Genomic DNA, 12,577 nt, shown 5'->3' on the forward strand with positions numbered 1-12,577 from the left:
GGTAACAAAACTCATGCATAAAGAAGGATATATTGAATGCAAAGATGTGAAATCACAATATTTTTGGTAATGTATGCTCTATGTATGATTAAACAATGCAATTTATTTGTAAAATGATTGATCAACCAAAGAATTAGGCAATGTGAATTATGAATTTTAACACAAGATGCTTATAAATCTAAAAATAACATGCCATAAGAATCAGATCTGAGCATACAAATAAGAAATTATGCAACCCACTAGTCAATTTATCAAAATAAATTAGGATTTTTGTAAATTGAACCTTTAAATTTTATGTAGATTATGTGCCTATATGATATATGAGTGAAAATATGATTGATTAAATGCATATAAATCGGATCTAAGAATAAGAAATCAGAATTAAGCAAACACAATGTCGAGTTCACCAAAATGTAAGGTGTTGGAGATGGTGTTACACAAGCTTAGCTATGTAAACTAGAAAAACACATATTTCATACATACAACTTTTAAAGAAAAATTGAACCATTAGATCCAACTTCAATTATTCTAGGAAAAGGGTTGAATGTAGATTGGATCTAGTTCCCTTTTGTTTGAGTTAAAATTGAATTGGAACTAGGTTTGAATTACAATTCTAGATCTAGGACAAACAATGAGAATTTGACATTAAATAATAGTAATAGTTGTAATGCTTCAAATGATTAGTAAAGATTATTAAAATCGATGTAAAAATAATCCATATGAAAGCATCATCAAGGAAGAATATAAAACTTGAAAACATAAGAGACATGAACAAATAAACAAAACTCCCTCATGAAGCTCCCATTGCCGCGAGTCTTCCTTGTCCTCCTCCTCTTCACAATCACAACACTCCAAGATTGACAAATGAAGGTTTGGAGAGATTGATGGAGTTGAATGTGGATTTATCTCACAATCACATAACAAAGTAAGCATGTGTGGATAAGGATTCTGACATGATAAGGGTGCTATGATAGTGGATTATGCACTCAAGAGGGCAACATAATGGATGTAATGATTATGGATATGCAACCAAAAGGGCAGAATAAGGCTATGATGAAAAGTGGATCCTTTGATAAGAGATAAGAGCTCAATATATAGAGTTTGAGGCTTAGAAATGGATAGTTAAGATAAAAATTGGGATGAAGGGCTCATATTGAAAGGGAATGTGGTCCCATATATGAAGGTCTAGCCTTGTGACAAGTGTCACAAGGAGAAGAAGGGTGCAAGGGTAAATGTGCTCACATATGTGTGAGCAACCTTGGGAAGTCCAAGAGGTTGACAAGTGGAAACACTTGTGGAAGAGTGTAAGGGCTAGTGGAAGGGGACTTATGACATATAGGCTAAAAGAGGAAAGTGTAGGGTGGCTCTATGGGGTAGAGAATCCTCACACATGTGTGAGAACTCCTTGGTCAAAGGTGATGTGGAGATATGAAGTGACTTGTGCATGCAAGTCCTTCAAGAGGGGATCACATGTGGGTTTTAGGTAGATGTGTAGTATTTTTAATTTGAATAAATACTAACATGGATTAGGATTTAGGTTAATTAGCTAAATGAGAGGATTATAAGATAGGTTTGTAGGAATCACTAAATTAGCCCAATTAATCATGGATTTATTTAGCTAATTAGGATTAGGGATAAAATGGAATATTCCATAAAGGTGTGTTTGATTTATTGAAATAAATCAATATTTGGAAGAAATGGAAAGGCGATATTAATTAAATATTTTAATTAATTTAAAGGTAATGGTAGGTTAATATGATTAATTAAATTAATCATAAAATAAAGACATAATTAATTAATATTAATTTAATCATTTTTTTAGGTGTTTACAATAGTATGTTCCAAATATCATCTAAAGGTGTAAACTTGGATCTAAGGATGAGAAGCATATCAAAACCTATGACAAAAAGTTTGGGTGGAATTGTCATGATTAGGAGGTGCAGACTGACCTAGACCCACGAATGCCAGATGTAGACACTTTTTTTTCCAAATCAAGATGACGTATAAAATCTACTGTAAGAAGATCTTCAAAAATTTTGAGGACTAAGAGGTGCGGACCGACCTAGTCCTCTGCTTTTCATGCCTTCAAAAGCTAAGCCCGATCATCATTGTCTACTGTATTGGAGTCTTTTCTTGCAACTCCTAATTCAATTTCTTGAACACAAAAAGAATGGAAATAGGTTTGTTGGTGGGGGTTTTCCTTAGGTCAAACCCCGGTTTAGGAATTAACCTTGAAATTGAAATAATTGAAATGGAATTGAATTGAAGTAGATTGCTTTCTTTTTTAGGGAAACACAAGATTTGATTTGAAAATGCTTGAAATTAAACTTGATACCTTGACGAAGCTTGCTTGAATCCTCACACAAGGGTTTAGGATGTCATGTAGAATGTCTTCATAGAATGTTGATTATGAATGTTTGAACTTGACTTAACTTGATCTCTCCTTCAATGCTTGATGAATGCTTGAGTACTTGCTAACTTAGACTTGAATTGATTTTGTAATTGAGAGCTCACTTGAATTGTAGATTTACCTCCTTTCAAGTTTTTGGTTTTTCAAATGAGGCAGAGGGGAGGGGCGGAGGTATGCTTCCTTTTATGCCTAATCGTGTCATAATTGTTTGAATTTTTGAAGTAGGTCGACGCAGGGTCAAATTTTCACCCACATGAAGTGACCGTTAAGAGGTCTAATTTTGGGTTCTAATTGGGAGGACCAGGGCAGCTAGAGCATCCTGGTCCCATCAATCAAGACTCAAAATAGCATAGATGCCGAGGATTGAGTTGAAAATGCAGATTTCAAGAGAGTGTGAGTAGAATCAAAGCAGACACTGAGCATTGAAAGCTAGAACACCAAGGCGGGGGCTAGGTGAGGATGAAATTGTATAAGGATACAATTTACGCTACAATTATAAAAAATAATATGTCACATAATTATGTATCAAGTTGGCTCATAAGAAAAAGGTGAGAAAGTTGAAATTTGAATTTGAAGATTTAAAATTTGTAGTTATTCATACATACCTTAAGATTGAATGAGGTGAATTATGAATGAATAATATAAAAATGAACCATAATAACAAGATATTATTCTCAGGAAAAAAATACAAACATAAATGCAAATAAAAATGAAATAATAATAAATTAATATTGAATATATAAAATTTAATATAAACAAGAATAAATAAAATAAATAAAAATAAAACCATGAACAAATCAAATAAAAAAAAAATCCCTTATTATTATACTATTCCATTAAAACATTCTATGAAAAATGAAAAAATAAAATAAATAAACAATATAAACAATCATTTTTCATCATTACAATTAAAAAAATTGTTATTATTACATAAAAATGTCTCATTAATTTTATAAAAATACAAAATTTGAATATTCAAATTCACATACAATCCAAAAACGTTGTTGGCATAAATAAACCAAGAAGAGGGCATTTAATTTTATTCAATTATTATCCCATATGACAAAAGCACTTACTAATGTAAAGTTTTTTTTGACTCCCGAAAAACAAAAATAATTAAACTAAAGATCCGTGTCGTTTGCACTAGTAGTTACAAGAAAATAGATGAACAGAACACAAAATAAATTATATATATATATATATATATATATATCTTATTATGCATTCTATATATTCGAACAATTGAGATAATAATAAATTTGAGATATTTCATTTTAGCATGTACTATATAAGCTATATATCCTCTTACTCCTCATTATATAATTTTTTTTATTTGTATTACTAGTTAGGCAAATAGATTGTATTTCAATTTAAATTTATTAATGGTGGTTTATTTATTTTAATATTTCATATTTTAAAAAAAATATCAATGTTTAGATTTATAGAGATTAATAAGGAATGAAAGATATATTTCAGCATTAATGGCTATTTTGTTGAAATGTGTGTATTGCGATCTAATATGGATTTTTTCTTAGATTTATGATAGTAGAGTTGTGACAGATGAAAAACTAATATATGTTTTTTTAAGGTTTTGATCTACATATGTAGTCTTAATCTAGAAGATTGTAGCACTAAACCTATATACATCCCTCAACCTAGAACTTGTGGTCTTGAAATAAAAGTCTATAAACATAAAAAATATGTTTTCTTATATGCATTTAGACTTAGTGATGCTTAAAATCAATTGTAGAGTTTGCTATTGAGTGGGGAATTAGTGATCCTTCTCAATTATCATAAGTCTTGTTGGGCCAATTCTATAATAAGATCAAGATTGAAGACATGCCAAGTAAAGTGAAAATAACAACGTATCTATCCTTATGAAAACTATTGTTGAATTAATAATTGCTTTCGATGATCTTTGTATAAATATATTCAAATGATGATTGAATGATAGATAATTGATAATGGTTTAGGAATATTGTGTTTTTGTGATAGCTAATGTTTAAGTTAGTGAATAATAACTAGTTTAGATCAAGTCATCTTGGGGTCATAATTAAATTTGAAATTGATAATAGGGAATCAAGGTCACACATGTAAGCTTAAACAAGGTTTAGGGTCATGCCTACAATATTTAATTGAATTTAAAATAGAATAATTAGATATGAAACTTGGGTCAATTGGAGAATGAAACTTAGATTGAATTTAAGTTTGGGCTAAGTATTGGCTCTTCTATAAGTGTATATGCTTTGAACACTATACTATTACACTTGGGTTAATGGGTCAAAGCAAGTCCAAAATAAGTGGAGAAAAGAACTAATGATGCCTTTTTTATGTCTCTACATTCCCCCCTCCCCACTTTGACATACATGTGAGCTACATGACTAATGCATGTCAGCATAAACAAGTGACCAAAATGAAAGTAAATGACAAGTACATTCATAAAAGTATAAAGATGTGGATTATTTGTTTTCTTTCAAGGTGATTATAGCTTCATGCCTGTACTTAAATATATTAGGTGTAAATAAAAAAAACAAAAAAAAACACCATTAACATCATAAATCATAAAACCTCAAATCTACACAAAATTGAAAAAAGGGTTGTGTAGACCTTCAAGTGAAACACTTTAACAAAAACAGAGTGAGTCACTTTAACCATATAAAGAATTGTGTGGGACTTCAAGTGAATCAATTTAAGATAAAAATAAATTTGTGTATGACTAGGAACGAGCTAGATCTTGACCAAACTAGAATGATCTAGGGTTGTGAGTGAGCCAATTTAACCAAAAGAGAATGATGTAGCACTAAATCTAATCATCATAACTATGAGTATGCATTGTAGAAACTCTAGAGATGTATTACAATCATAATTAAGAAATGCACGTCAATTATACAAATTGCCCCCTTGAATTGGTTGCACATACACATCAATTAATTTGAGGAGGGGAGAAAATTCATATGTAAAAGTATATACTCATTAAATCTCAATAAATATGTAAAATATTGTAATATAATACAAACTTATCTAACTATCATTAGATAGTGTATCAAGATGTGATCATGAAAGATCATGTAATGGGAGGCAATGTGGTACCCCAATGTTATCCCTAGAGTACGAGGACCAAGAACAACTAACATATCAGTCAATGTGTTAGATGTGAACATGTAATACATATGACTATATTTCATATAAGATGCGAGCATGTAGTGAGTGTAAAATAGCATGAAAACCATGTAACTCTATAATAGTAATCCCAAAATGTTTTCATCATGACAAAGAAAATAGGTCACAAGACTACCATGTAGAGATTAGTATGTGGAAGTATCATGGTAAATCAATATATGTTTCTCCAAAGAAGATGTATCATGAATATGATACTCTCTAGGCAAGGAGGAAAGTAAAGTGTCATAGATGAAAGTGATAGGTGAAAGAGATAAATTTCAACACATAAAATATGGTATAATATAAAGAACAAAGATGGAATGTATGCAAATAAGGAAGGATAAATGAGAAAAAAAGGGCACACATGAAATGAGAATAAAATTCACAATAAAAATGGTACATAAGAAAAGGTCAAATAGTGCCAAAAGAAACTATAAGCATTAAGTAAGAAAGGGCGACTACACCAAGATGATTTCATAAAAAATATAATATCATAAAAACAAGTAAAATGGCTATGATTTTGGTCTATATATGACAAGATTATTTTCCAAGCACTTCATAACTTTGTGTCATCCCAAATTTATTGAGAGAAAACAAAATAATATATAGAAAATAAAAGAAAAAGTGACAAACCCAAAAGTAAATGCTTATATTCATACGTGTTAGCATGCACCACTAGAAGTTTATTTGAGTCAACCAGATGATAACTAATAAAATAGAACCATACTAGTGTAAAAATAAATAAACATACAACATGAAGGTGGAAAGTCATAGAAGAAGTAACAAATATAATTGTTGTTGCATGGAACCCTCAACCCTCTTCGACAACCCTAACCTCTCTGGTTATGCTCTCACTAATAGTTTAAACTCTTGGTGTAGTGGCAACTAGTTTGTGTTAACAAATTGGTCTCTCTACTGGGGAGGGTTGAACTCTCACCAGCAACAACTTACTCGCCTTGTAGTTGACTATGTCTAGTATAGACCTCTCAACTCGAGGGGAGCTAAATTGTTGTTGTTTGGGTCCCTCAACCCTCTTCGACATCCTAACCTCTTTGATGGTGCTCTCACTAACAGTTGAAACTTTTTTTGTAGTGGCAGCTGGCCTATGTTAACAAACTGGTGACTCTACTAGGGAGGGTTCAACTCCCACCAACAACAACTTGCTTCATGGTTGACTGTGTCTAGTACAGACCTCTCAGCTCAAGGGGGATAAATTGTTATTGTGTGGGACCCTCAACCCTCTTTGATACCCTTACCTCTCTAACAATGTTCTCACTAACAATTCAAGCTTGTGGTGTAGTGGTAGTTGGTCTATGTTAACAAACTACTGATGAATAATAAACATTGCATGCATTGAACAATGTGATGAAGAAGGTAACTTGCACAATCATCAAGAAAATAAACATCATGAAGATCCTCATTAGATAAAACATTAAAAGATGAGGAAACACCAACATAAATAGTTGTAACATTAATATAATTTGAATCATAGTCAATAAAAGTGAAGCTCTAATTGTATCATGGATATCTTTTACTATTATATCATCATGATAGAAAAAAAAATCATCATGAAGAGGTAATGTGTCATTATAGAGACAAACAATCACGATCAATAGGTAAAGAGGAATGCTAATAATCAAACAACGTACCATCCTTTGATGTATCAAATGAATAGAGGATTGGAGTAAGAGATAAATTGTCTCATAGGCCAATAAAGAAGTGTTGTTACCATAAATCATGTAGTAAAATCATTTGGTGGGCTACACTCCTCAATATCACTATGCTTCTCACTATTTAAATCATAAGGATACCATGAATCCATATATATAAAGGTAGTACATAAATATAAAGAAACATAAACATGTAGACTCATATTATAATATTGCAAGGAACTAAATGCACAAAAATGAATTAGTTTTTTTATTTTAATATACATGCAAGTGAGATAAATGTATCAAAGAAATTTTATGTTTAAACATTATCAAGCTTATCCTAGTTGGGGATTTGAAACATATATACACCATAAAATTCATGCACCTAACAAGGGGTTAAAGGTAATGCATCAAAAGAGTTTCCAACATGTATCTATGCAATTATTGCCTATGAATTTATCATAATGAATTACACATTATTATAATGAATCATAATTGGAAATTCATGCTTATCCACTACGAAGGAAGATGGAAAAGGAGTAAACAAGGAAGAACTATTGGCAAAAGAACTAACAAAATCTAATAGATATTAAGCATACAAATTTGGGATATAGAAAAATGAAAAGATCTAACCCCAAATGCTAGACGTGTAAGTTACAAGCTTACTATTTCATGTAGAAGAATAAGACACCCTTACATACAGTATCTTTTGATAATAAATTAAATAATGTAGTCGATTCAATAATTAATTTAGATACATGAGATGAGTCCAGACAAAACGAAAACACACATTAAAATAAATGACATAATCATATGACTATGCTTAGCTCTTTGTGTTCAATGAATATTCTATTAAAATGTATGTATTGTGTACCAACTCTCTCCTATAAAATCTATAATAACAGAGCTTTGGTGGTTTGGAAATCAACATGTACTTTATTAGGGCCCAAACTACATGTGTGGCCCTATTTTAGAATATTGCAACCTTGAAACTATAACTTGCAGCCTTGAATCAACCCCACCCTATTGCAACAAGTGCAAAACAATGGCAAAATTGTTATGGAGCAGCCCATAAATTAAAAAAATATTTTTGCTTCTATTTATCTAGATTGAGTGGTGATTAAAAGCATTGGTAGGACTTGCTATTGAATGGGAGAATCTATGACTCATCTCAATTGTAGCCACCTATTAGATTGATTCAATGGTGGGAATGGGATTGAAGATACGCCAAACAAAGTGCAAATACCCATGTGTATGTTCTTATGAATGCAAACATTGATACGCCAGATGGATTTGGATGTTTAATCTTAGTATAAAAGAATTACAATGATAATTAAATATTGAACAAAGGATTTTTTTCTTTCACAAAACACCATAGCATTTAATTTTAAACAGTTCATGCTTGAGTTTATGGGCAGTTGCTAGTTTGGATCAACTTGACTTGGCACCAATTCATTTTGAATTTTAGAGAAGGTGATCAAGGTCACATGTGTGAAATTTAACTAGGTTCAAGATTGCCTTCATGATTTTCACCAAGAATTGGGAATAGAAGAACTAAGGACCACATCTAGATCTTCTAGGTAATAGAATTCAAATCCAATTCAAATTCAAATTGAATGTCAACTTTTATTTGAATAGGCACAATTTAAACATTACACTATTAAATTAATGACAAAGAATCAAAACGAATTAAATTAATGACACTTTCTTTTTTTGATAATCATACGGGTAACCTGCGACCCAACCCAGCGCCCAACCTGCCTTACCTTAGGCTTGTATATTGTCAAATTGGAAATCAAGAAAGGGTGAGCTGGGGCGAGACTAATCCCTTGAGAATGTATCAAGCCACCACAAACCAAATGCATGACTGATGACACACTTTTACCACAATGATGTGATTAGAAGGTATAATTAATAAGAAACAAAATTTTCATTCGGATAACCAAGGTATCCATGGTTCAATTAATCTGTAGAAGTAAAGAGCCGATTGAGGGATTTACTGCCAGTCAATCTCGGCTATGGTTATCTCAACCCAATGCCTCTAATTTCAGAAACTTAGCTCACATAATGGCCGGCATTAGTTCCAAATCTTGTTTGTTTGTACTCCCTCTTCTTCTATAAATAAATAAATATTGTCCCTTGCTTAATAATTCAACAGTTCCTTCATTTTCTTCTCGTTGTTGTTGCAGGCCACAATGGCAAGATTTACATCATATGCTCTCCTCCTAATTTTACTGATTGCCTTCTTTGTATCGACTATTGAGGTACATTGCCTCTCAGAATCCATCAAATACAATGTTTTTTTCTTCAGCCCATAATTGATTAAATACAATGTCATAATGTAATTTGGCTATCCATCAGGCTATAGAAACACAGGCTTTCTTGAAAATAGTTATTGGTATGATGTTATTGATTGAATTTGGTTTTTGGATTTGAATAACTATATAATGTCTGAAATTTTTGAAGGCGGATCTGCAATTCAGCAATGATGATTCTCCTTCGATTGGGCTGCTGAGAATGGTAATCTTGCTCTTCCTTTCCCCATGATTCTTTGCTCCTTTAATCCAGATTTTCTGAGATAATCACAGCGATTTCAGGGTTGCAATCTGGTAGATTTTATACTAAAATATGAGTTTATGTTGATATCTTTTAAATTATGAATCAAAGAATTAATTTAATTTTAATCTAATTCAAATCTTCAACATAACTTTACCACAATTGCATGTAAAATTTATTACTTTTCTTTCATTAGATTTATAATAATGTGAAATTTTTAGAAAATTTCACCTTTCAGCTATACTACAACACAATTGAAGGTCCCATTGTTTTATTTTTCCATTAAAACCTGTTTAAGGTCACAGTCCTGCTTTATTGTTGTCACCTGTACCACATTTGTTTGATTTATAAAACTGAATTTGGAGTTGAACTTAGCTTTTAAAGGTTTATAACAGGGGGCCAAGTTCATTGTATGGCTGGAGTTATAGGCTTCTTTTTTTATACAAAGAAGATTTGCACTTGCTTTATTTATGTAACAGTCACATAAACTTACAAACTTCTGGAATTGTTAAAAGACGTTGGGCTGCCCTTAGAGACTGATACCTTTCAATTTCAAAAATTGCAAATCTGTATGATTGATGTCTCTTTCTTACAGATGCCTCCATTAATCACAACACCACACACCTTACATAAGCATAATTATAACGATCTATTGTTGTTTATTATTATTTTTTTAAAGTGTTGGTAAATTTTTTAATATGATTGGTGATGGTGGAATGATATGTCTTTCATATCATATGAAACGATTTTGATCCGAGAAATCAGATAAGTCACAAATGAGGGACCTCATCTCCATTTAATAAAACTGAGGGTCAAACCCACTAGCACATTAGATAAGGGAAGGCACAAGTCTGTGATCACAATGACCCAACAGAGATTCGAACCTGATAGTCACAATAACATTACAACCACTTAACCAACACATTATAAAAGAACCCAATCCGCTATTTATTATTATCAAATGATTTTGTTTCATATTTTAAAGTTATCCAAGTGATAAACACAAGTGAGCTATGATGTTTTTGAACATTTCTGTTTTTCTAATTCTTTATCTTAACTGTTTTTTTCCTTTCTATTCAGAACAAACATGGGCATGGCAAACTTAAGCCATCAGGTTGGTTTTTTAAACATAGCCCTTGTTGAGATCTTATCAGATAGCACTGATTTTCATTATATTTAATTGATATGGGCATCATTTCTTCCAGTCATTGTCTTACAAGAGTTTTTATCAAACTGAATTTTGCAGAGTGTCATCTAAAGTGTGCTGAAAGGTGTTCTGCAACCTCTCACAGAAAGCCATGTATGTTTTTCTGCCAGAAATGCTGTGCAAAGTGTCTGTGTGTTCCACCTGGGACTTATGGGAATAAAGAGGTTTGCTCATGCTACAACAACTGGAAGACTAAGGAAGGAGGTCCCAAGTGCCCCTGAAGTTGCACCAGCTCTTTTCTTTCCTTTCATTTCCATCTGCTTGCACCTAATGTTTTGAAAGCCTCGCTTAATGGAGCATTAGTGCTTCTGTGTGAGAGTTTGTTGAGAAACAAAGCTAAGCCATATCCAATATTTATGAGTTTAATGTTTGTAAGAGAATTTCTTTCTATTTATCTTTTTATGGAAAGGATTCCATAGAATAGAGAAATGTGGATGGGCAAATATTTCTATTAGAAGGGAAAACATTGCAAACTCCACATGAATCTTTGTGTATAGTAATTCAAATAAATCTTCTTATGGTATTATTTTAATATTTTATTTATTTGTATATATAATATTATTTTATTTATATGTTTTCAATATTCATTTTTTTTCATATTTCATTTTTTTTTTTTTTTGTTCTTTTAATATTTTGTAAATCATAAAAAATAAATATCATTAGTTTTTAATATTGTTTCTTCTTTTCTTGTATAAATTTACGTTCCCTATAGATATGGGTTATCCTGTCATCTAGCTTATATGAGTGATTCAACTTTCTATAAGTTCTAAAATTTAAGGTTTTGGTTGTATTAAGTTAACTAACTACATTTCAAGTGTTCTACCTTCTAATTCCTCTTGAAAAATTATAAATAAGGCCTTATCTCTCTTATTTGGACGTCCACGCTACACACTATTTTCATCCTTTTGCATTCTATTATTGTGATTTTGTAGCTATCTTGGAGAAAACTATAAAATTTGGATCTTTGAAACCTTGGCACATTGATAATGTATTATCCAAGAGATTTGGAGTCCATCTTTGCATTCTTTATGAAGCCATGGCATTGCTCTATGGAGAGCCTATTCTTCTCTTCCTTCTTTCCATTACATCAATCATTCTACCTTCCTAATTTTCTTCTCAATCCATCCAATTCCTACTTATTTTTCTACATGTTCCCTCTCATCTCATTCCTCTTCCCATCTATACCCTTATTTCTTTGCTTGTTGACATTCGATAACATTTTTTTGTTCATCTCCCACTTTTCTCTTGTCCTCTCATTTTCCACTTTGCATTCACATTAGGGCTTTAATTTGTACACAATCTCAACTATACATTTCCATGTTATCTTAGAATAGTTGGATTGTCTATGTTGTCATTTACTATGTTTATGTGGATTTTATATTTGAACACCTATTATGGAGCTAACTAATAGAACTTCCCCTTTAATCTTTCTTTTTGCAAGAGTTTCCACATAAATTTTTTATTTACAAGCCATTTATAAAAGAATCTATGAAAATTGACAATTAGTACAATTATAAAATATAATCAATACACCAAGACAAGCAATCCTTGGGAATTTCATCTCATTTAAAAAAAAGGGCCATTTGCACCTCT

The 12,577-nt window shown here is 31.5% G+C and overlaps 2 protein-coding genes across 2 annotated transcripts in view; both read left to right on the forward strand.

Moving 5' to 3' along the window:
• LOC131873943 (uncharacterized) overlaps positions 1–4,207 on the forward strand; it is a 52,754-nt gene extending 48,547 nt beyond the window's left edge. Inside the window, exon 4 of the mRNA XM_059217125.1 lies at positions 4,161–4,207. Coding sequence (XP_059073108.1) covers positions 4,161–4,207 — 47 coding nt within the window. The remainder of the gene's footprint in view (positions 1–4,160) is intronic.
• A 4,981-nt stretch (positions 4,208–9,188) lies between these two features.
• Positions 9,189–11,452, forward strand: LOC131050933 (gibberellin-regulated protein 5-like). The gene is made up of 5 exons (XM_057985253.2): positions 9,189–9,313; positions 9,411–9,485; positions 9,688–9,741; positions 10,858–10,891; positions 11,024–11,452. The coding sequence occupies exons 2-5, from the start codon at positions 9,417–9,419 to the stop codon at positions 11,203–11,205; spliced, it is 339 nt and encodes a 112-aa protein (XP_057841236.2). The 5' UTR covers positions 9,189–9,313; positions 9,411–9,416; the 3' UTR covers positions 11,206–11,452.
• Positions 11,453–12,577: the final 1,125 nt, after the last annotated feature.

Source organism: Cryptomeria japonica, chromosome 3, assembly GCF_030272615.1.
Source record: "Cryptomeria japonica chromosome 3, Sugi_1.0, whole genome shotgun sequence".
Lineage (NCBI taxonomy): Eukaryota > Viridiplantae > Streptophyta > Pinopsida > Cupressales > Cupressaceae > Cryptomeria > Cryptomeria japonica.

Excerpts from the sequence above, each read along its gene's own strand:
- LOC131050933 (XM_057985253.2), top strand. The coding sequence starts at position 9,417 with ATGGCAAGATTTACATCATATGCTCTCCTCCTAATTTTACTGATTGCC. Across the intron at positions 9,742-10,857 it reads CGATTGGGCTGCTGAGAATG|AACAAACATGGGCATGGCAA; the intron begins GTAATCTTGCTC and ends CTTTCTATTCAG. Across the intron at positions 10,892-11,023 it reads TGGCAAACTTAAGCCATCAG|AGTGTCATCTAAAGTGTGCT; the intron begins GTTGGTTTTTTA and ends TGAATTTTGCAG.